The following is a 25,222-nucleotide window of genomic DNA, read 5'->3' as shown; positions in this document are numbered from 1 at the left end:
GTAGAGAAAAGTCACCAATTATAAGCCGAGGCAAACATCTGTTGAACAATGCCTCTATCGGAGCATGGCACCTGTGCGGGGGCTGTTTTTAGTCTTTTTTTTCTAACTGCCAATATGCCACCAGCGCCAATTAAAGAACAGCACTTTTTTGACTTTCAACCACAACACCTGCCAATAGCCCAGTCCAGCCCAACCCAGGGACAGCCCCAACCCAGAGCAGCGCCACAGATCCCCGTTTAGCCTACTGCTGTTTGCGAGCGAGCACCTATGAAGGCTGCCACCACACACACAAGGCGTGTTATGGGCAGAACCACGCACAGCCAAATTGCGTGACCAAGGATTGATGGTTATGCACTCCGCAAAGTAATTATTTGTCAACATCAGGGATGTTTATGATAGGTACAGATATAGCTTACCAACAGAGGCGGTTTCTTCATTAGGGCGATTGGGCGACGCACCACCAATGTCATTCAACCACAGAGTCACGCTAGCCGTCACTGTGCCTCTGGATATAGTCCAATCAGCGTTATGTCACGTTCTGTGGAGTACCGCCTCTTTTTGGGCGATTTCATTCCGGTTGAGAATCGCCCCGCGTGGCCCCATAGACTTACATTCAAAGATGTTTTTTTTCGACCGGGGGGCGCTGCAATGCATTCTCTATGGCTTCCGGGAGGGCTCGCCCTAACGTGCTTACGTCATCATACGTAAGCACGTTTCATCCAACAATATTATTTGTCGCCACCTAGTGGAATCATCTTCTTGTTTCTTTCGGTAAAGTCACGTAGAAGGGAAGTAATAAAATAATAAAAATAAAACATAATAAAACAATTCTCACGACGTTTCGGCTACAACGCAAGCAGCCGTCTTCAGGTGAAGAATGAGACACTACCAAACTAGGAGCTTATATATAAGCTGCATTGGGGGTTGAAGAGCGCCTTAACAAAAAGAATGTGCATGTGAAGAGGAATTTAGCATATTCATGGAAAATGCGTAAGCGTTGGGCGGGGGGGTGTCAAAGTCATATTATGCCCATGCATTATGCAGGATCAGCAGCAACCAAGGGGGGTGCAGGGATTAGCAGTAACAAAGGAAAGGAATGTTAATGATATGTAGCTGCAGTTACTCAACAACCACGTAGAAAACTAAAGTATAAACTACATAAAAAACTAAAGTATAAACTGCATCGCACCATCAGTATACTTACTATACTCTATAATAAGCTGAGTTACTAACAGCAAGTAATACATTACAATTCTACCTCGTAAAAATTCTATAATATGCTTCCATCTAAACCTTATTCTCTTATATCACACGAGCATATACCGTACTATATACTGCCATAGATAAACCCAACATTAAATTATATACTGTATTGCTGTAAACCAACCTATATCTTATACATTTAATATAACACTATGTATTATTCTACACACCCTAATGTGTATCGAAATGGTTTATTACGTCCTTCCAATGATTGCTGAGCCAGAATCCATCTTCTCGGTTAAAATTGTCTCTGTGTTTGTATATGTGGATCGCCTCATGAACGAATCTCTCATGATAGCCAGATGGCTTGCAGAGAACCTCTGTCTTGGAGAAGTCGATATCATGTGAGCCCACTGAGTTGTAACAGTGATCTGCCACGGCTGAGGTGTTTGTCCTACCGTGTTTCAGGTCAGCTTTATGTTCACGGATGCGGTCCGAGACATGTCGTTTGGTTTCCCCAATGTAACTGCTACCACAGAGGCAACTTAGTTTGTAGACGCCAGGGTACTGTATGTCTGGAACCACATCTTTTACAGACGGTACCAGATCACGGATTTTATGTACTGTGTTGAATCGGACCTGGATCTTGTGTTTAATCAGGATTTTGGAGATCTTTTTTGTGACCCCAGCAATGTAGGGTAAGGTGATGGTCTTGAAAGGCTCCTCAACAGGATCCTTCTTGATGGTTGGAGTGATGGCTTTGCGGATTGTATAGTCGGAGTAACCATTTGCCTTAAGAGCTTGGCGTACGTGTTTGAGTTCACTGGAAATGTGTTCATGGTCGGAGATGCATTGGGCTCTATGATATAGAGTCTTGATGAGGGAATTCTTCTGGGATGGATGGTGGTGGGAATCCGGTTTTAGATAAGCATCCGTGTGGGTGGCTTTCCTGTAGACAGAGTGGCTCATTGAACCATCAGGTCTCCTTTTGATTAGGACACTTTTGTCATCTGGCCACATGGCCGGCCTGCTCTAGACCAATTTCTCGACCACATCAATTCCATACACCCAGCCATCAGATTCACCATGGAAGTCGAAAATGATGGCAAGCTACCCTTTTTGGATGTCCTAATCAAAAGGAGACCTGATGGTTCAATGAGCCACTCTGTCTACAGGAAAGCCACCCACACGGATGCTTATCTAAAACCGGATTCCCACCACCATCCATCCCAGAAGAATTCCCTCATCAAGACTCTATATCATAGAGCCCAATGCATCTCCGACCATGAACACATTTCCAGTGAACTCAAACACGTACGCCAAGCTCTTAAGGCAAATGGTTACTCCGACTATACAATCCGCAAAGCCATCACTCCAACCATCAAGAAGGATCCTGTTGAGGAGCCTTTCAAGACCATCACCTTACCCTACATTGCTGGGGTCACAAAAAAGATCTCCAAAATCCTGATTAAACACAAGATCCAGGTCCGATTCAACACAGTACATAAAATCCGTGATCTGGTACCGTCTGTAAAAGATGTGGTTCCAGACATACAGTACCCTGGCGTCTACAAACTAAGTTGCCTCTGTGGTAGCAGTTACATTGGGGAAACCAAACGACATGTCTCGGACCGCATCCGTGAACATAAAGCTGACCTGAAACACGGTAGGACAAACACCTCAGCCGTGGCAGATCACTGTTACAACTCAGTGGGCTCACATGATATCGACTTCTCCAAGACAGAGGTTCTCTGCAAGCCATCTGGCTATCATGAGAGATTCGTTCATGAGGCGATCCACATATACAAACACAGAGACAATTTTAACCGAGAAGATGGATTCTGGCTCAGCAATCATTGGAAGGACGTAATAAACCATTTCGATACACATTAGGGTGTGTAGAATAATACATAGTGTTATATTAAATGTATAAGATATAGGTTGGTTTACAGCAATACAGTATATAATTTAATGTTGGGTTTATCTATGGCAGTATATAGTACGGTATATGCTCGTGTGATATAAGAGAATAAGGTTTAGATGGAAGCATATTATAGAATTTTTACGAGGTAGAATTGTAATGTATTACTTGCTGTTAGTAACTCAGCTTATTATAGAGTATAGTAAGTATACTGATGGTGCGATGCAGTTTATACTTTAGTTTTTTATGTAGTTTATACTTTAGTTTTCTACGTGGTTGTTGAGTAACTGCAGCTACATATCATTAACATTCCTTTCCTTTGTTACTGCTAATCCCTGCACCCCCCTTGGTTGCTGCTGATCCTGCATAATGCATGGGCATAATATGACTTTGACACCCCCCCGCCCAACGCTTACGCATTTTCCATGAATATGCTAAATTCCTCTTCACATGCACATTCTTTTTGTTAAGGCGCTCTTCAACCCCCAATGCAGCTTATATATAAGCTCCTAGTTTGGTAGTGTCTCATTCTTCACCTGAAGACGGCTGCTTGCGTTGTAGCCGAAACGTCGTGAGAATTGTTTTATTATGTTTTATTTTTATTATTTTATTACTTCCCTTCTACGTGACTTTACCGAAAGAAACAAGAAGATGAATCCCTGCAGTCACGAAAGCTTTAAATCGAAACCTAGTGGAATCTTTAATTAAAGAAACTTGAGTGGATTGTATTAATAGTGAGTATAGAAACAAACAAGATGTATTGTAAGAGTCACTTTATTTTTCATTAATATTAAAGAAGTGAAGTTGCCTTTACATGCTTAAGCTGTTAATTTATCCATTGCATGGGTGGACCTTATCCTTATCAATCATCCAGACATTTCCCCCCCCCTGAGAGATTTTGCAGGAGCCGCCACTGCTTACCAATGATTGTATATATAGTTCGGAATCAAAAGGTGTGTTTTTGTTTGCAGTGCAGTGCGCCACCAACCATTGCACCACTACTTCCCACCACGCAAGCACACACCACACATACAGACACCAAATTCTAATATCCATATAGCCTACATAGACTTTGGGGAAAGTTATATTTGCGAGCGCCAACGAAGGAAGGGACATGGACATTAGGAGGCTGTTTGTCCAGCACCACACCCAGCTGCCTTTTTCTCCCCAATGCTGATGTTTCAAGGTAACACCGAGTACTACTCATTTGTGGCTGAGTCAACCTCGGAGATGTCCGGGGCCAGTCCATATCTGAACCGATACTGATGTTCGCCTTGGCTGGCAAGTGAACTTAGGTCACCGAGTTTGCAGTGCGCTGATCACTCCACTACCACTCCACACAAAGCCAAAGATCCCCCATATAGCCTTGAACAGACTGTTGGGGCGAGTTCTGTTAGCGAGTAGCACCCGTGAAGGCCGGCACGTCTCCCTAGTGGCGATGCTTGCACACTGCACCAGGTACCCATTTGAGGCTGAGTCGACCTAGAGGGGAGTCCCAGGACCGGTTCAGATAATCGTCGCCGATATTGGCCGTGAGCGTGAATCGAACACGAGCCGCCGGCTTCGTTGCGCAGCGGCCGCGCTAACCGCTACGCCACGGCGCCGTAACTTCCACAAAGTCACCACAAAGCCACAGAGGCACCGCGCGACCATTGCCCGAGGCCACCTCGGCCCAGTGACGCCGGTCCGCTTCCAAAATGCGCGCAGGACACGATGCTCATCGAGGAGGCTCCGGGAGGAGGTGGCGGCGGCGGCGGTACGGGGAGCCCGGCGGAGCCGCGGGAGAAGCGGCGCGACGCGGGGAACTACCGGCGTCGCGCCGGGCCGGCGGGGCGCTGCCAGGAGGCGGCGGTGGCCTCGGCCGTGGAGGAGGAGCTGGCCAGGGCCACGGTGCTGCGGCTGCGCCTCGACGAGTCCCTGAAGACGCTGCTCAAGGAGCGCGAGTGAGTGTCGGGGACAAAAACAATCCCCAAACGCAAGGGCGAATGCATTAGTGCTGTGTTCATGTAACCCATCACCACCCCCCGCCCCCCATTTTACCACTAAGGTGGAAAGCATTGAGGCATGAGCTCTGTCTGCCTGCCTGTCCACGCGTCTGTCTGTCTGTCTGTAACATGGGGGTCACTTTCGTAGAGATGTACTGTAAAGTACATTTTTAGCGGAGAGTCATGTGGCAAATAGGGACTCAGCCTCCATAACATTATACAAATTCATCAACAGGTTGCCATCCACATCTGTAAGGTCACAATTATGTGTCATAATTAATCAGTGTTTTTTACGTATATAATTAACTCATATGCCGAACGGAGGATCACGTGGATTCATATGATCCATGTCGTACCACGAGATGTCGCCATATTTAATGTACAGAGTGGTCCAGACATCTCGTGACCCCAGATCAATTGACCCTCAAACATGGTTTTTCCCCTTTGCATATTCATTTATGTTTTAAATCAACTTCACTTGAAAAATGTTACGTTTCCAGATAATTAGATGGATGTTACAAGACATCGGGACCGTGTACGGTGGTGATACTCTTGACATGACTCATGACCGTGCAGCAACGTGTGAAATCCCTTTGAGACTCAAGGTGTATTTTCAGGGGAGATATAGGTTGAAAAACAAGAACAGAAAAAAAAACCCATCATAACGTACAAGGGATAAACAATATACATGTGGAATGAAAAGTGAAGAAGCATAAATACAAATGTCTTCATACAGATTTTGGCAAGAGTAAGATCTAAAAATACTGCCTAACAATGAGAAACTCTACAATATGAAGCCATTCAAAGCATATTTCAGAAACAAGTACGTTAATACTTTCCGAGTAAGACATCTAATTGCTTATCGAGAATAAACTGGCATGGTATAGATTATAAACTGCGATGTACATGCTCCAATATATTGTCGATCCTTGAGAAACATCAGACGTGAAGATGAGTTCCCAAATTAAGTATTGATTTTTGGAACGTGGCATTTAAGACAAATTTGAAGTACGTCTCTGTTGGCCAAGCAACCACTGCTGTATGTTGTGGTGACACGGAGCCTCTGAGCCAGACACGAAGCAATGTGGGGGGTGGGCTGATCACCCAGAGGACGCAGCCGTCGACGCGTGTGGCACCGGTTACAGCACCGCCACGTTCATTTACGTGTCGGCACAGCAGGCTGGGACACTGCAGTTTATGTGATGCTTCGCTCGCCGGACAATGCAAGAGGTCGTAGTTTGATCTCCCGGCGCGGCGGTTGAAACACTGGGCAAGTTGATTACATTTCCTACCCCCCCCCCCCCCCCATGTCCACCCGACAGTAATAAATGGGTAAAGTGTGATGACTCTAACCTCTTTGGAGATCTTCTTGGTTCTTTCGATAAAGTCACGTAGAAGGGAAGTAATAACCTGAGGATGGCTGCTTGCGTTGTGGCCGAAACGTCGTGAGAATTATTTTATTATGTTTTATTTTTATTATTTTATTACTTTCCTTCTACGTGACTTTACCGAAAGAACCAAGAAGATGAATCCCTGCAGTCACGAAAGAAGCTTTAAATCGAAACTCTTTGGAGATGTCTTGGCCAGCGTGTAGGAGTGCTCCAGAGCTCATTCAAGCAGAGGCCCTTCCACCACCAGTGGTGACAGCAAGCATTTACAGGGCTCCGCCTTTACCCGTGGCCTTGCGGGCACATTCAGTTTGTCTTATTTATCCGTGCAGTCAGGTTTCCTGCCTTCTGCAAGCGTGCCAAAATGAATGTAATACTCCAAATATTCCAAGTGTTATCTGACTGTAAAGCACCTTCTTGAGACTCACAGAAGCTTTCCTTAGATAATCGTAATATAAAATAGTCTTAAAGACACCGTAATATAAAAACGCTTTCCATCTGCAGCAATCGTACACTTGAGAACGCAGCCGATGGCTTCGTGCGAGAGACGTTTAATGCGCAACCAATAAGAGGGGTGGTCTTTCCTCTGTGCCGCCTTGCAGAGACAAGTCTGAGCTCACGAAGACGATAGAAAAGTTGGAGGCCGAGGTGTTGCAGTGGAGGCTCAAAAACGAGGAGCTCAACAAGTCCAAACAGGAGGCTCTCAAGCAGGTAAGGTCCAGATGTCCAACCTGGTTGTAAACGAACACGTCGGCTTTCGTGACCAATATCATCCATAATACAGGTTTTTGGGTTAGATCGCGTAAATATCGTAAATATGTGTCGTTAAACCCGCCACCATCCGACGCAGCCAATTGGTAAGGGTTGTCACGTAAACAGAACATGCCAATTCCGTACTAGTACAGCAGACCGGTGTGTTGTAGAGCCAAGCCACAATTGTAAATGTTGTAAATATTGTGGCTTGGCTCTCCAACACACCGGTGTGCTGTACTAGTGACGAATTGGCCACGTTCTGTTTACGTTGGCTGTGTCGGGTGGTGGTGGGTTTAACGACACATCAATATATTTGTAGGACTCGTACTGACGCGACAGCTTCTTTGTCTTTCTCGGTTATTTATTAACGCGTATAGTTCACATCTCCTCCGTCGGCATCACACAATGTCCCTCCGTACTCTTCAACTCACAACTCCCCATCAACATCACTCCATGTCCCTCCGTTCGCTCGCTCCGCTGGCTTCGCTCGCTCTCCCTCTGCTCCTCTCCTCCAGCGACCTCCCTCTCTGCTCTCTCTCTCCAGCTCGGTCGCTCTTCGTTCTCTCTGCCGTCCCACTCCGTAGTAGCTTTCTCCACCAAGGTCCGTTACCCTGCTGCTATCCTATACTGTACTCGCTCCGTCCACTGCTACACTATCTGTATTCTCTTTATCCACTGCTACCATACTATATATTATCTTTGTTCACTGCTACCTTGTACTATACTCTCTTGTCCACTGCTACCGTATATTATACTCTCTTGTCCACTGCTACTGTATACTATACTCTCTTGTCCACTGCTACGTTATACTATACTCTCTTGTCTGCTGCTCCGTCTCTCCATCTGTTCGTCTCTCGTCCCAGGCACCAACCAACTCCCGTTTTTCCCCACGCTCTTTGCCTTTATCCCCGAACCAATTCCCCTTAATTAATTGGACCATCCTCTACTTCGCTACTCGCCCCCAGCCCCCAGCCTCACGTGGTGTTGTTGTTGTATCACAACATTCGTATCACGTTGGGTCAGCAAATGTCTCCATTGTTGGCAGATTGTGCCATGCAGATATTACTCATGCGCAATGGTCAAAGTCAGCCGGTGTCTACACTCGTGTTCCATACTGGCACTTCTCAGAGCACCATACCAAGGTTTCTCTGCCCCACTGGCGGAGCCAGTGGGGGGGGGGTGGGGTGGCACGTGCCCCCCCCCCCCCCAATGATCCGATCAAAATCCTTAATTGCGATCGGATCATTGGGGTTTATTAGTAATAAATCGGCATGTTGCTACCCTCACTGCCACTGTGTAGCATATTATTATGTGCCAGGGACTCTATAAGATGATAGGACAATAGTCTGAGTCCATAATTGGCAAAAAGTAATGGCAAAGCAGTTATAAGTGACTCACAGAATTGTGCGCAGTTGCGTATACAATCCACGACTTCCCTGAAGGCATCAACACCTTCAGCGAGCGCGATGCCGATCACACAACACGGTTCAAATTGGACCCTCGATCGATGGCTGTGCCATCGCCGCACACGCGTCGAATGAAAAGCAAGGGGCAAGTCCTTACTTACTAACAACTCCTATCATTTTTTTTATTGCTGGAGGGGTTGCCCCCCCTACCTGAAAATCCTGGCTCCACCATTGCTGTTCCCACACCACGATGCTTCCGCAGAGGGTAAACATCATTTACCATGGACTGCCGGACGAATAGGTTTCATGCGGGGATTTTTGATCACTGCCTGTGCGGTAATGATGCTACGCAACGCTCCAATGTGTATCTGTCCAAAGTGCGGAAAACACTGTCCAGCCAGGGTTAGTCTCATGAGCCGCGTTCAAACCCATTACGCTTACTTTACATTGTTATGGACTCGCCCAGTGGTCATCATCGTTTTGATGAGACAGCAATTGATCATGTGACAACCTCATGCCATCCATCGATCACGTGACAACCTCGTGCCACCTCCTTCAACCTGATCTCACCGACTGGAGGGGTTCGTCGCAAGAGAGCAATCGCCTTCACCGTAATATATACATAGAGAAAAAAAACACGCATTTTTCTAAAATGTAATTCAAGGTAACCAGTTGTAACTTTGTTGACCCCGAAAAGGTTTTATGCACAATTCATTCCACATGTACTTTATGGGGTAAGGTGCTTAATTTTTAATTATAAACAAAACAAAATCAAATCACCAGTTTTATGAAAAACTCCCAGGCTGTGTTTTGTTGCTCCTCTGTCCTTGTTTTATTACCAGTCATAAATTCAGACGCACAAATAAAATGGACCAATTGCCATTTACCATACCGTCATAATTTAAACACTAATACGGCCCGCATTATGAATGCATGCGGTTATCTGCATTGTTTGCACGCCTTGAATTTTAAATCTTCGATTGTCCCCTCGTTCAACTGTATACCGCGTGCGTATATCATACATTCTAAACACCCGCCTGCCAATGTATAATATTAACGGTGGCTTGAAAAGCCATCATGAGCACTTCAACTTGTGAGTCAGTACGACTGTTTAGGTTTTACAGGTTGCGTCATATAGCTCTCTGGCGTGCGTCTGGGTTGCATCGCATGGAGTTGTTGGGCACGATGTCTGACGTTTTGCTCCATGTGCTGAATAAGCTCTCGGCACGTGATTTCAGTTCCTGAAGGAGCTCCCAATGCATAGAGCGAAACGTCGTCGGACATCCTGCCGAACAACCTGGTGGTAGTCCGAAAACACATTGGGCAGCTTGTAAGTCAGGAATTTATTAATCTCCGCCAATATTCATTAAAATAATAATTTGCCTTGTTTTTTTGTTCAGTTTGTTAACCTAAATATCGCAGCACATACATTTGCGTGAATTGTAAATAACCAATTTCACACGTAGTAGGCTTTCGAGACCAAGCATAGACAAATATTTTTTTTGGTCAGATCGCGTCAATAAAATGTGTGTCGTACACCGTCCTCCATCCGACACAGCCAATTGATGAAGCTGTCATGTGAACCAACGTGCCAATCGATTACTGCTTCAGTATATCGGTGTGATAAAGAGCATCATCAGACAGTCGCAAGCATTGTAGCAACTGCCTGATGATGCCGGTTGCAACCACCAATGAAACGTCGTAGCCAATTGTCAAATGTGTGTTGATTGCTCTCCAGCACACCGGCGGTGCTGAAGCAGAAATAAATGGGCACGTTTGATCACTTGACCGCTTTATTCATAAATAGCTGTGTCTGGTAGAGGAGGGTGTACAACACACATTTTACTCGAGCAATCTGACCCAAAATCCAATTATGGTTTGTAAATAATCTATTGTTAGCTGCACGAGTCCATGAATGCATAGTTAGTCTCAAAATCCAAAATTGTATTGATTCATAGCGATATGCCTAATGTATATTAACAGGTGTAGAAATGTATTAAGGTATTCAAAAGTTCCCCGAAACTAAATCTGTTGTAAATATTTTAAAATGTCTAAATATTTCAAAATGCAAATACATGTTGAATAATAGGTAACTGCAAATGATGCAGTTAAACAAGTGTAATTCCTGATACAAACACTAACATCTATACCACTTAATCATAACTTCACTGATGAATTAAGTCCTCACCACACCATATTTGCCATGGGGACAAATTGACCATACTTCACCACTCTAGTTAGTGTGGGTCGCTGATGTCAACGGGCAGATTTGTTCAGATATCACTCGTAATTGATATTAGCAATGACCGGGAATTGACCTCAGCTGGCCAGGTTCCTAGCACAACATCTGGTTTCAAACTAAGCTCCCAAAGCAATGAGTAATGCAAATGATCACGTCTCAGTCTTTAAACTTTTTTTAATCTCCGCTGTCATAAATCACCGCTATTCCTCAATCTGAAAAGCAAATTCAGTGTGCCTCACATGAACGGCAGTTACCAACACGTGACTGCATTGCATGGCGTTTTAATGCCATACACTGGGTTTGTTTTTGCGATTACCATTGTCTGGTCGGGACCGATTTACGATCTCAACGGCATGATTCTAAAAGGTGATGATCACTGCCAGGGCTTATTTTCTGCCCTCGGAATTTTCCGCAACGCCGCCGTAGAGTAGGGATTATCGCCACAAGGCACTACCACTCAAGCACAAGGGTAAGCCTGTACATAATAACCATGTATTATTGTACCCGAAATTCCTATAATCCTGTGAACAGATTTATCAAAATATCGGGTGCAATGAGGACCAAATGAGGCGCGAGGTTGGACGGATGTGGGATGCCAAAATCATTCCCGGAACAGCGTTCCGGCTAACATTAAGCTCCGATCACAGCGGTGCGGGAGGAGCGGTTTTGGAGCCGAGAAACCTTCAATTTTTGTTTCCCATCCCTTCTCCTGGCCATGCCGATGCCGCTGTGTGTTCGCGTCGATCAGCTGGCACTGCTGAGAGAGGCCCATGAGGCGGAGCTGGGTAGGATGACAGAGGATCTTGAGGATCAGGTCGGCGCCCACTCCTCCATGGACAAGAAACTCTCAGATATGAGGGCTGAGGTGAGTCGTGGGATGGCACCCTAATGAGTCTACATAGGAACGGTAACCTTTTCCCCCATAGCTTAAACATGAGTTGCTTATTAAAAAAAAAACTCAAATGAAAGATTTATTTGACCGTTTTTGTTCAGCGTCTTGAGATATCTGTCGAATTTAAATGCGAAATGAAAGCTCTTTGTTGACCTCAGAAGTAACTCTGCAGTGTCCACTTCCGTAGGCCATTCTCTGATACGAAGGGATGCTTGCTGTCTTCTTGGTTCTTTCGGTAAAGTCACGTAGAATGGAAATAATAAAATAATAAAAATAAAACATAATAAAATAATTCTCACAACGTTTCGGCCACAACGCAAGCAGCCGTACTCAGGTGAAGAACAGGTCTGTCGAGAAGACAGTCTGAATGCTTACTGCTTTGCGAGCGTTCCGAACCAATACTGAATCTCATGATACCAACAATCTGGTAAAAAAAATTGGTTACGTAAAAACGAACTTGCATCACCCCCCCCCCCGCCCTCTGAACTTTAACCCTTAATCCCTAACCCCCTGACCCATAACCCTCCTGCCCCGCCACGCCTTGTGGGGACCAAAAGCTGGAGCGGCTGCAGGCGGAGAACGCGGCCGAGTGGGGCAAACGCGAGCGCCTCGACACGGAGAAGCTGGCGCTCGAGCGCGACAACAAGAAGCTGCGCCTGCAACTGGATGATCTCGAGGAGCAGCTGTCCAAGCGCAGCAAGCAGACGGCGAGCGCCAGCGACGCTGACTTGCGCTCAGTGCAGGCCCAGCTCTACGAGAAGAACAAGGTGCGACTGACTGACCGACCGACCGACCGACGGATGGCCCCTTGTTAGAGAGGGCCTTGCCTGCTTACGTATGTGTGTATGTTGAACTTATACAGGTAGGAACAATGTTCCACACTGCCCACCAGGGATTTTTTGTCTGTCTGTCTGTCGTGCATAAAAATATATATATAATATAAACAGCTCTTTGATTGGTGGAGACCTACTGCCTGGTACGGAGAGGGGAGGGGCCTAAGGGAGGAGGGTCAGGGGAGGGGCCTAAGGATATTGGGGGGGGTCAGGGGAGGAGCCTAAGGGAGGGGGGGTCAGCGAAGGGGCCTGAGGGAGGGGGGGGGGTAAGGGGGAGGAGCCGATAGTTAAGGGGGCTGGCTACCTGGCTGGCTGCCTGGCTACCTCAAGTCAAGTGATCTTTTATACAGGTAGGAACAGCAGGTTCCACACTGCCCACCAGGGATTATTTGTTCTATACAGGTAGGAACAACAGGTTCCACACTGCCCACCAGGGATTATTTGTCTATACAGGTAGGAACAACAGGTTCCACACTGCCCACCAGGGATTATTTGTCTGTCGTGCATATTTGTCTGTCGTGCACGAATGCGCTGTCCAACCAAGTTCCTACCTGCCCACTCCGAAGGAACGTGTTTCTTGGTTCTCTCCTCCCACCCAGCTTAAAATACGCTGCCAAGCTTAGCAGCGTTCATTAGGACGCTGTCTTTCTGACAGCTCTGTTCTTCACCTGCGGACGGCTGCTTGCGGTGTTGGCCGAAACGTCGTGAGAATTTTGTTATGTTTAATTTTTATTATTCTATTATTTCCCTTCTACGTGACTTTACCGAAAATATGAATCACTGCCGCCACGAAAGCTTTAAATCGAAATTTAAGTTGAACTTCTTTCACATCGTACGTAGCCAACAGTGCTAATCGGAGGTACGCGGTGGCAAGGACACCAAAATAAAAACTAAAGCAGTTCTAAAGAAATACATTTGCAATATATATTTAAAAGTTCGTAGCTCCAGTGGCTTCCGAATATCGGACACAAGAGCGCGATGCAGTGACCTTCTTTGTTTGATGGCTCGCCAAAATCCGCCGCGATGATGACCGGTGTTTGCGTGATGGTGTATGCTCCTTGCTTACAACAATGATCACGCGTTAATAATATGGTCATCCTCTCTTGAAACTGCCGTGGTGTGATGGTTAGCACCCTGGACTTGCAATGCAGCGGTCGCAAATTCTATTTCCAGGTGCAGCAGTTGAAACAATGAGTACGTTTTGATACAATTGATTGTGTTCACGCTTACAGTGACTTTCAGACCGCATTCCATTTTCTTCTCCCCCCTCCTCTTTTCCGAACATAGATGGACTCGTCCATCTGACCAACTGCCAAATCGCTGTCCGTGGTGCTGACGTTAGGAAAAAAACGCCACTTTTTTCAATTTTTTTGCTGTGGATTTCACACCTGATGACGATTGCTTGTGTTGCAGTCGAAATGTCGTGATAATTGTATTGTTATATATGTTTTATTATTTTATTATTTTCCTTCTACGTGACTTTACCGAAAGAACCAAGAATACAATGAGTACGTTTCTTTAATTCTTTGTCCAGCCAGCAGTGTAAATGGGTAACCGCACAATTATTCAAATGGAAGAGCACGTGGGGTGGCATGTGCTACTCCCACCTCTTCCAAGACTACTGGCCGTCCTGAAAGAGTAGGCCAAAATACACGAGATATCTCTCTAAAGGCCTTGGTGGCATGAGCAAGCACAATTGCAACGTTGCACTACCTTCACATTCTTAACTCAACGTTTACGTGTCTCCCACCAATATCAATATTCTTGTACAATCTCTGAACTCTGCTGATACTCATGAAAAGCCTCAATAACATTTCTAAAAACACTCTTCGTACACTGAGGCCAACATAGGCATTGTGATTTGCTTGCAAAATCCAATGATCCGTAAGCCGAGCCCTTTGATGTGTCATGGTTTTCCGGGTCGTGCACACACATCACACACACGGCCTCCAACGTGACTCACAAAAGAAAACCCCACGGGGCTCATGTCAGGTGAGCAATAGCGCCACGCAATTGTTCCGCATCGGCACTGTCCCGACACACAAATGTCTCTTGTAACCAATCACACACAAACACCAGACCGAGGTCACACGACTCACACGTAAAATTAGCGTGGTATCTGTAAATGGATCACCGTGTACGGACTCCCTCGATTCGCCCGCAGGAGATGAGGCTAGACCCCTTGCGGTGGAAGGTGAGCAATGCACGCGTTGCAAGCCAGTGGGGTGGTCCGAGATTGACGAGTGGCAGGCAGCGTGACACCAGCATGTGGGATGCACGATGTAAAAATGTCCAATGCGGATTTTCGTCGATGTCAATCAGTGGCCGTTGGCCACGATAACTGTAAGGAACTCTATGGGAACCTCATTTGCCAGTAAAAATATGATAATTGTTTTTTAACCCTTCTCTCTGGCAACAAAACTGACACCTTTTTATGCAAACATGACTCCTTGTAAAAAGGTGTCAGTTTTGTTGCCAGATAGAAGGGTAAAAAACCAATTATCATGTAAGGAACTCGCTTAATGCAGCCTCGTGACAACGTGCAATGCTCACAGAAATGTTTACCCGTAGGCGGGCAAATGGGGTGCTTCATCTTCATCGTCGATTCTAACTTTATTATCACGCTGCGTGAAAGTATGAAGTAAGTCCCAAAACGCCGACGGAAATGAAGGAGCACAAATTGAGCAGAGTGCTGTGCACGGGTAACACGTATGCACTTAAAATCACAAAAACATTGTGATGACTTTGCACACACCGAGGGGTTATTATAAACGAACACACAGAACATCACTGCATGCTTAAGATGTACAACTACTACTACGTGTAGTACAATGTTTGACAACAAAAAAAGGTGAATTCAAACATTATCTTAAGTTGTGATAAATTGTGGTGGGCCTGGACAAAGTCCACACATAACTCTCCAACTTCCACACAGAACGACCTACTGGAGATAGCCTTGTGCAGGCCTTCCATAGGACATCTCATTATTCTGTGGGTGGAAATCTCACACATGATTATCTCTGCAATCCACTCGCTCTCACCTCTCAAGCACCACAAACACATGCATCTCTGTGCTTACCATGTTTATTTATCCTCGTAGCTAAACGATATAAAACATTTTAAATGACTCTCATGTAGCTATGAATAATGGGCTAGTGTTCATATTGCTATCTTGCATAGTTGTAATAACAATCATTGCAATACCCGTGTTTAGCTATTTATGGAAAGCCTCAGTGAGTCTTGGGACTCATTTCAGGAAGATCCTGGAATGTTTATGTTTGGTCAATTTCATTTCGGAGTATTTAACATGTGGGAAGAAACTGGAAACGCATGCATATATGGGAGGTGACACAGATATATTCAATAATCCACGCAGTATTGTCATCTCGTGGCCACCTAGCAGGAAAAAAGAGATTATACTGCATTTTAATGGACCAATTTCCTTGTAAATACCGAATATGATTGATAATTAATATACACTCCAAGTCTCACATGAAAGAGATACTTTAAATATATATGTTAATGATTCCTGTCCCAGATTTAAAGGAGTGTAAATTATTGAGCATCCCACACTTTTTCGAGTTTTCTATCCTTACTGATGTATCCCACTGTTATCATGAAAAATACATTTTAAATATGTGCCGAAGAACTTTTCTGAACAGTTGTTAGAGTCACTTCAGTATTCATCAGACTTCCAAGTGCAACTACAGAATACATTAAACAAAGTAGTTTGCTGCTCAGCTGAGCAATGGGCAGCACACTCATCTCTTCCTGTTCGCGGTCCTGAGCCAGGCATTGACATCCCTCATTCCCTTGGCTGGAGTCTATTAAGAGAAGAGAACATCGACTGTTGACTTGTCAAAAACAAGTGGTGCTCATTTTTAAATCCTTTATATTAAGTTCGCTTGCTTGCTTGCGTGCTTGCTTGCTTGCTTGCGTGCTTGCTTGCTTGCTTACGACCGTGCAAATCTTTCGGTCGTTTTTTAACACACTTCCCGTGATCCAATCGAGCTGACATTTTCCACACAGACTCGTTGTGCGAGACAATTAATGTTCGTGAAAAAAAATTCCCAAAATTTTACACTGTTTAGGGAAAACAAATTAAATATTTAATTACCAATTGCTTAATACTGGCAGACAATCATCTGACCCATAGATGGCAGCCATCTCAAGCCAGAGGACGAGAGGACTCTAGCCGCCACGCATATAAAGGATTTATAGTGAAAAACTTTGCTTTTACGGGTTTACTTGTATCATCCCAGGAGGGTTGGAGGGATTGGAGGGAAGCTCTCCAACAGGTTTCAAACTCACAATCTTATAATTATTAGCCAATCTCTTTGTAGCTGTGCCCCCCCCCCCCCCCATGATCAGCCACGTAGACCACAGAGGACAAACAATACGATTCCGCATTAAAACAATATTCATTGACAGCAAATGTTCAACACGACGAAAGCCTCCTCCACACCGCATTGCCGTGGGGATTTCTTGACCGCACTCCACCACAATGGTCGGTGTGGGTGTGGTGAATGGGTGGTTTGCCCCTGCACCGGTTCAGATTATAGCTTGCCACTAACGTGACCAGGAATCGAACTCGGGTGGCTGTTTTTTTTTTCACAACTGCGTGAAGAAGAAATGCACCGGTGACTTCATAATCGGGCATGTTCCCATGCCGGCCATTGGCCTTGTGAAGCATTTTTTTAAATTGTCACCAGGAGGCAGCAGCTGCTCGCTGAATGGGCGGTGTGAGCCAACGCAAGAGCAGAATTAGGCTTCTGGGACATTTCCTCTGCATACAAATGAACGTGTGTGTATATAGCCCCTAGGTCGACTCAGCCTCAAATGAGTAACTGGTGCGATGTGTAAACATCGCCACTAGGGAGACAAAGGCGGCCGGGCGTGGTGTTGGCCACCCACCCCCTCGTGTGCTGTGCCCGACTTAATAGGTGCTCGCTAACAGCACTTGGCCCTACAGTCCATTAAGGCTATACGGGGGATTTTTGTCTTTGTGTATGTATAAGAAAAATCCCCACAAGCGAGCAAACTGAGCACAGGCCGTGCATGTCACCGCACACAGCATGACCCTTCGGTAATTTGGTGGAAGGGTTAAAGTTCTGGTTCAGCACAGAGGCGTCTTATTCGAGGCAACATAAAAGGATGGAGACATTGCATTTGTAGGAGAATGTCACAAATGTTGAATGGATAATTCCAAAAAAGCCTACAACTCCGTTTTTTTTTGCTTCCTATGACTCGATTAGACTCAAAATAATAAGCCCACTGCCCCAGTCCTTCTAGTCGCTGGCAAGATTCGACAAAATAACTCGGCAGCCAACATTGCCGTTGCTGTAATCTTCTTTTTGAGCCAAGCAAAATTTGACAGGGTCTGGCTGGGCTTCCATACAGGTAATGCACAGTAAGTGGAAATAGAGTTCTGTTAAGCGCACAGTTTTATCATAGTCCATTGGCGATGGCTTATGCAAAGTATTTACACAAGTCCTAAATGCATAAATGCACGACACTGATTTGTAGCGATACACATTTAAATAAATACAAATTTAAACGTACATTTTGGATTGTTACAAAAATTACTTCCGCATCAAGTCAAAGTGATTTCTTGCACAAATGAGCATGGAAGCAATGCTAATGTTTCGTTTAGAAACTCTGAGCCAGTGGCATCATTCCAAATTCCTATGGCCGTGACGAGATTATTCATAGCATAACTACTGTTGACTCCTCCACAAAGTAGTACTCAATGTAGACTTCAGAGGGAGGATGATGGACTGAGTCAACCCCCAAATAGGATATGACCTCGCAAACCTCCCGATTGCAAGCGACCTGGCCATTTCTGCTGAGTACAGCTGTAGGTGTAAGTTAAAGGGTGGACAGCGCTCCCACTGATGGCAAAACATCGTGACAAGTGGAGGCCTATGGTTGCCCAAAGTTGTCAGTGGCATGAGACAGAATACGTCGTAAGTGCTCCTGAGCTAAAGTACAGCCCAAATTACACCAATAGACAGCTGATGAGAATTATTGGAGCACTTATATGAATGTAGAGATAACGACATTGATGATGGCAAATTGGGCCAGACCAGTCACTGACGATAACTTAGGCAGGGTGGCAGAATGGACACATTTGCGCTGACAGAAAGAAGAGCCTGGGTTCGATTCCTGACTCGGGTTTCTCTCTGTGTGGAGTTTGTACAGTGAGGGAAAAAAGTATTTGATCCCCTGCTGATTTTGTACGTTTGGCCACTGACAAAGAAATGAGCAGTCTATAATTTTAATGGTAGGTTTATTTGAACAGTGAGAGACATAATAACAACAACAAAATCCAGAAAAACGCATGTAAAAAATGTTATAAATTGATTTGTATTTTAATGAGGGTAATAAGTAGTTGACCCCTTCTCAATCAGACATATTTCTGGCTCCCAGGTGTCTTTTATACAGGTAACGAGCTGAGATTAGGAGCACACTCTTCAAGGGAGTGCTCCTAATCTCAGCTTGTTACCTGTATAAAAGACACCTGTTCACAGAAGCAATCAATCAGATTCCAAACTCTCCACCATGGCCAAGACCAAAGAGCTCTCCAAGGATGTCAGTGGGCAAACGTACAAAATCAGCAGGGGATCAAATACTTTTTTCCCTCACTGTATGTGCTCCCCCTGTTCTGCATGGATTCCCTCTGACGTTCTCTGATTTACTCCCATAGCTAAATAATAACGCCATACAAAGTGTGCTGTACTTGGCCCTTCCCCCCTCTCCAACCCTTAAATAAACGGAGTGGTAGCTCCTGCAATCTCTCATTTACTTGATACAGCTGTCGTGGCTGTGACGGTTCCACCTGAAGACGGAAGCTTGTGTTGCCTCCGAAACGTCGTGATTTTTATTTTATTTTACTTTTATTAATTTTAATGTTTTACCTACGTGACTTTACCGAAAAAACCTAAGAATAAAGATATTATATTCTTGCATATGGCAACATGTTCATGAGCTAAAGGCAAAATGTTGAGGTCTGATAGCCACAAGAGTGCTTCAGCAGAGACTTCATGTAGTGTTACTATCCCTGTGTTGAAGGAGCGAAGACAACAGTGGCTTGTCTTTAATTTTCTATTCATGAAGGAGATGTGTGCATCGGCTTTTTGATGTTCTCATGCAATTCACGGTTACACCACTGTCTTCGAATGTCAAAGCCAAAAGGTGCGGATATTTGGGTCCCGAATTAGGTGTTTAATCCGGCTGCCCACGTTGATCCACTCTGTTCACCAGCAGTCGTTAGATCTGTTTCTTGCGGTAGATGGCTGAAGGTGATGATGAGTCGTTTACAGACAGCTCATTTGGTGAGCTCGTCCACTTTGTGCCTTTCAGCAGGATAGCATGCAGGAAGCCACATCATCCGCTGTGGTATTTGGTGGTCTGTGCTCTGTTGGTTTTAAGGCACCTAGGTTCCAGAGGCGCCGCGACGTTTCACAGCCGGAGTTAATGAAGTAAAAATATGCATATTCTTTGGGTCTTTGGGGACGTTCATAAATGACGTCACGCACCTGGGGGGGTGGGGGGTCAGACATTTGTCACGATGTGTGACGAGGGGGGGGGGTTGAGAAATGGGACGTCACATCAAAATGCGCAACTTTAAATAAATATAGACAACACGTTCTACTTAATTAAATAGACTTTTTAATAAATGTGTTCTCCTATATCAGAGTGCAGCGCCACATTAAATACGCACTATAATGACAATAGTTTAAAGCGGTTTGAAGCATGTTTTTTGGGGGGGGGCAGAGCTTTGTGACGTCATTTGAGGGGGGTCTGACTTTTTGTGACGCCGTGTGACGAGGGGGGGGGTCAAAAATTGTCCAAAATCGAGTGATGTCATTTATGGACGGCCCTATTAGGTAAAGTCACGTAACGTTACCAAAAGATCCAAATAATATTAATTCCTGCAGTCACGAAAGCTTTAAGTAAAATTTTTACAAATATGCAGTAAAATCTTCGCAACATTTTTCTCCGTACAGAGTTTAGGAAATCCAGCAGCGTGGTGCCCTTATCTTGGTGACTGCTTCTGATCAAATCTTTCAAGGGTATTTCTGTTTCTCATTGTCAACATGGCGATGTAGCTTTTCCAATCCCCCCCCCCCCCCCCCCCCCCCAGGATGTTGTTTTCTTGCAGCAAATGTCAAAATTGTTCTAATGACTTTATCAATGTATTCAGGTTTCGGCTCCAGGTTCTTCGATTGGGTTTCGGTTTTCGTTTTCGCAGTCGGGCCAGTTGGCCTTCCGAAAGTCTCAACGTGGCCACGGTGTTGAGGTTATGACCGGCATCAGTAGTCCGATGTGCACGATCGTCGCTCTGCTGCGATACGTGCATTGCCTTTGTGTGCTGTTTCGCCTTTTGGCGCTCTCTGGTCTAACACCGGTGAGACTAGGCAATCAAGTTGGCTGTCTCTGTTGTAGGCCAATCAGTTTCAAAAACAATGCGTTTATTATTACACTGGTCAACACACTTTTTCTGGCATAAGGTATTCCAACGGTTTTAAGGTTATTTTGGGGTGCTGATTCCAAATCTGGCATCAGTTTTTGTCTATCACATCAGGTTTTTGAGATATCAAATATTGCATTTTCAATTAAAACTGCATAAGAAAAATATTAAATAAATGTGGCTATCTACATAAAATGATATTATAAACACACTATCCTAAAAATACTGCACCATATTTTAACACTAAAACAGTCACTGACTCGCAACAACTTGCAATCATAAGTGACAGAGTTAATTTCGGGTAAAATAAATGAAAATGGGGTATGCCGATAGCATAAAATGAGATGTGATAGAGCAAATCTGAGATCAGATTTGGAATCAGCACCCTGAAATTAGTCTAAAACAACTGCAAAAGTCCAGGCCAGAAAAAAATCTTTTTTTTTGTTGACCAGTGTTATCAGAGCATGTTTGGTTGCATGTTCACCTACAAGTGCGTGTGGTTAATGCAGACTTGATGACTTGATGCCTTGCAAAAATATATCTACGTGGTGTTTGAACATCTTAACACATGTTTTAGTGACAGAAAGGGTAAAACCTATTCTTATTTTTCATACCGGTCTGTGTTGGCTCTTCATAAAATTGCCTATAACTGCATGTATGTACGATGAACTTCTTTTGCACCGTACGTAGTCAACCGTGCTAATCGGAGGTGCGAGGGGAAGGACAACAAACTCTGGGTCTCTGTGTGAGTCGATGTGTGTACGCTGAACTTATTTCGCACCGCACGCAGCCAACCGTGCTAATCGTAGGTGCGGGGAAATTGCTCAAGAAGCAATTAATTGTTCAAGAAGCAATGAGTGGATGTCCATGGTTGCCCTTTGGGACGAAGCACAAGCCTGTGGGTTATGAGTCCTGTTTCCATCGGGCTGAGTGAAATGTGCCCAGCTGTTTAGGGTCGTATATCAGCAACTTCCCTTGGGAATGTTTTAGGGTGGGAGATGGAAGCCTTTTCAATGCCGATTCATTTTACGTGTTTTCGTGTCACCTTAAACACAACTAATACGGTCATCGTGGCAAAATGGAAGTCGTTAATTTGAATTCAAATATGATCAGCATAACATACAATGTAAAAAAAAATACCTGCAGATTACTCAATTGGGATTACACATCACAACATGACCCCGAAATGCTAAAATCTTTACAGGATTCTCCTAAAAATAATTGTCTTGAGACTTACTGATGCTCTATTAATTAAAATAAGATAACAGCCATCATCGGATTGAAACGTCTCCAACAATGCAATAGGCTTCAGTAGGCACGGAAGCCATCCAGGGAAGGAATGTAATGGGCAGTTATGAATTGAGATACACTTTCAATCTGACCCAACGACCAACCAAATTCCAGGCACTGATCTGCAGATAAATGTGTGAATCAGGGTATTTGAAAGATCAAAGTGTCTTCGTGAAAGACTCACTCATATTACATTTTTACATAATTTAGCTGACGATGGTAACAAGGAAAAGTGACAAGTACAATTATTATGTATAAACTGCTAATCCCCATAAGTCACGATTACATACGGCACGCGCTGTTATGTGCTAATACAAATCTACAGAGCGTAATGCATTAGAGAATCGTTTCCCTAATTGCCAGGTTGAACTTGGTGCCAGTGTTAATGCTACTCGAGTATGGTATTTTCACCTTCATCTCTCGAAAACCAAAGCTTAATACTTTACGACGACGGAGCATTGCACCATTATCTTCGCCTACAGCTTTGTTGCCTACATCACTTGCAAACGTTGTGTTACCCTACAGCAACTTATACGAGCAGTCTTGGAATGTATGCATTTTTTTGAAATGGTAATTTATGTTGTAATTTTCGTTGTTGTTTTTCATAATATAGGTTTTTGGGTCAGATCGCGTTATTTATAAATGTGTCGTAACCCTCCACCACCCGACACGGCCAAACAGTAAAAAATGTGTCACGTTTTCAAAGGACAAATTAATTGACTTCTTTAGCCCACCGGTGTGCTGAAGAGAGAATCAACAGCATTTTAAAATTTGAGTAGTCCGACGTTTCACTGATAATTACAATCAGCTTCATCGGGCAAGAATGGTAAAGCTCTCCTGTTGCTTCCGGTCTTAAATAGAGCAGCATCAGGGTAACGTCATCATTTAATTCAATTCAATCTGGTGCAGTGATTCGAGGCAAGGAGGGGTAGGATATTGTAATTATATAGATTGGTAATCATTCAATTGTTATCCATTGGTATGTGTTTCCCTTATAAGGAATTGTGTAATTCCAAAAACCTATATTATGAATAATATTGGTCGCGAAAGCCTACGTGTTAAATTGTTGTTGTTGTTCTTACACACTTTTGCATCGAACTAATTACGTTGCCTTAGAAACGTAGCATACATTGTAAGGCAGTGAGCAGCAGCTGCGTCTCGTGTGTGTAGTTTTTTTTATCTGCGGGCGTGCAACGGCGCGGTGGCCATTTTTCTTTACAGACTTTGCCATTCGGTCCACGTCAATTCTCATCCCTCTCCCGCGCGTCGAGTCGTTTGCGGTGCGCCAAAACTCTGAACGAGGCCAAAACCGCGGTGGTAATAGCCGTGCCCCCCCCCCCCCCCCCCAAAAAAAATAAAGAGGTGGGATTCCCGCCGCAACGGAATGAAGCGCTGATAGCGACGCTAAGTGGCTGACATGACCGGTGGTGCATTTCTGCATCGAAAACAACAATCTCACGGGGCCTCTCAACGACCCTTTTGCCCTTTGTTGGTCACACTTTGCAAAAAAATAATTATCTCACAATGTTGATGCTCTGGCAATTCTTCGGCTTACATAACGGATGCGCCGAAATTAAGTTTTGCTGCCTCGTTCGCGCGTGCAAGTCCTCATCGTCTCGAGCGAACATCAAACGTGCATATTTTTTAACCGGGGCACAGCATCCGCAACACGGTAAAAATAAATATATGACCCAGTGAACGCACAATAAAAAATAATTACTTGCTGGGAGAATATATTAGCGTAATAAGAGTAAGTTGCAGACGAAAGCAAGTCACGTTTTATTTCTGCTTAACCAATATCTCGAGAACACACGTTCACAACTTGAATGGCTTTAAAAGTCTGCGGAAGTCATGAAATTAACCTTCATGTGCACTGCAGATAAGGTGACAGACATTTCAATGAGAAATTTGTCTTACAGTCAATGCCAAATCTACACAATCTATCCCATTCTGTTGCTACCACCACACCAGTGTCTTTCACACCATAATTATACTGGTAGTAACCTGGTTACACCAGCCCACAGGGGATTATTGTGTCCGTCGTGCAGGGAGGAGCTGGGTGGGGAGGGGCTGGGTGGGGAGGGGCTGGGTGGGGAGGGTGGGGAGGGGCTGGGTGGGGAGGGGCTGGGTGGGGAGGGTGGGGAGGGGCTGGGTGGGGAGGGAGGGGAGGGGCTGGGTGGGGAGGGGCTGGGTGGGGGGTAGGAGGGGTGGGGCTGGGTGGGGAGGGAGGGAGGGGCTGGATGCGGAGGGTGGGACTTGGTGGGGAGGGGAGGGCGGGGAGGGGCTGGGTGGGGAGGGTGGGGAGGGGCTGGGTGGGGAGGGGCTGCTCACCCCGTGGTGCCCTTAACACGTTCCTTCGGAGTGGGCAGGTAGGTTCTTGGTTGGACAGCGCGGCGTTCAGGGGGGGGCAGTTGGATGAGTGGGCATGTTGACCCTTAGCCCCCACCCTCCCCGACATCGTCAACCAATCGCGGCGTAGCTCGATGTTCGGTGGGGAGGTGCATGGGTGGGCGGAAATCCGGATATACACGACAGACAGACAGACACATAATCCCTGGTGGTCAGTGTGGAACCTGTTGTTCCTACCTGTATAACACTCTAGGTAACTAAGACTCACACACACATACACTCACTCTCACACTCACTCTCAGACTCACACACACGCACTCTCACACTCTCAGACTCACACACACACTCTCACACTCTCAGACTCACACACTCACTCTCACACTCTCACACACACTCACTCTCACACTCTCAGACACACACACTCACACTCTCAGACTCACACACACACTCACACTCAGACTCACACACACATACACTTACTCTCAGA

The 25,222-nt window shown here is 45.1% G+C and overlaps 1 protein-coding gene across 1 annotated transcript in view; it reads left to right on the top strand.

Annotated features, from left to right (window-relative positions):
* Nucleotides 1-25,222, top strand: part of LOC133350765 (coiled-coil domain-containing protein 102A-like) — an 81,073-nt gene that overhangs the window by 17,040 nt on the left and 38,811 nt on the right. Inside the window, exons 4-7 of the mRNA XM_061565486.1 lie at nt 4,832-5,067; nt 7,100-7,208; nt 11,647-11,763; nt 12,348-12,557. Coding sequence (XP_061421470.1) covers nt 4,832-5,067; nt 7,100-7,208; nt 11,647-11,763; nt 12,348-12,557 — 672 coding nt within the window. The remainder of the gene's footprint in view (nt 1-4,831; nt 5,068-7,099; nt 7,209-11,646; nt 11,764-12,347; nt 12,558-25,222) is intronic.

The sequence above is a fragment of the Lethenteron reissneri genome, chromosome 35, assembly GCF_015708825.2.
Source record: "Lethenteron reissneri isolate LAM-NWPU_2019-01 chromosome 35, ASM1570882v1, whole genome shotgun sequence".
NCBI classification, from domain to species: domain Eukaryota; kingdom Metazoa; phylum Chordata; class Hyperoartia; order Petromyzontiformes; family Petromyzontidae; genus Lethenteron; species Lethenteron reissneri.
The sequence above is the reverse complement of the archived record's forward strand: the minus strand, read 5'-3'. Positions and strand labels throughout refer to the sequence as shown.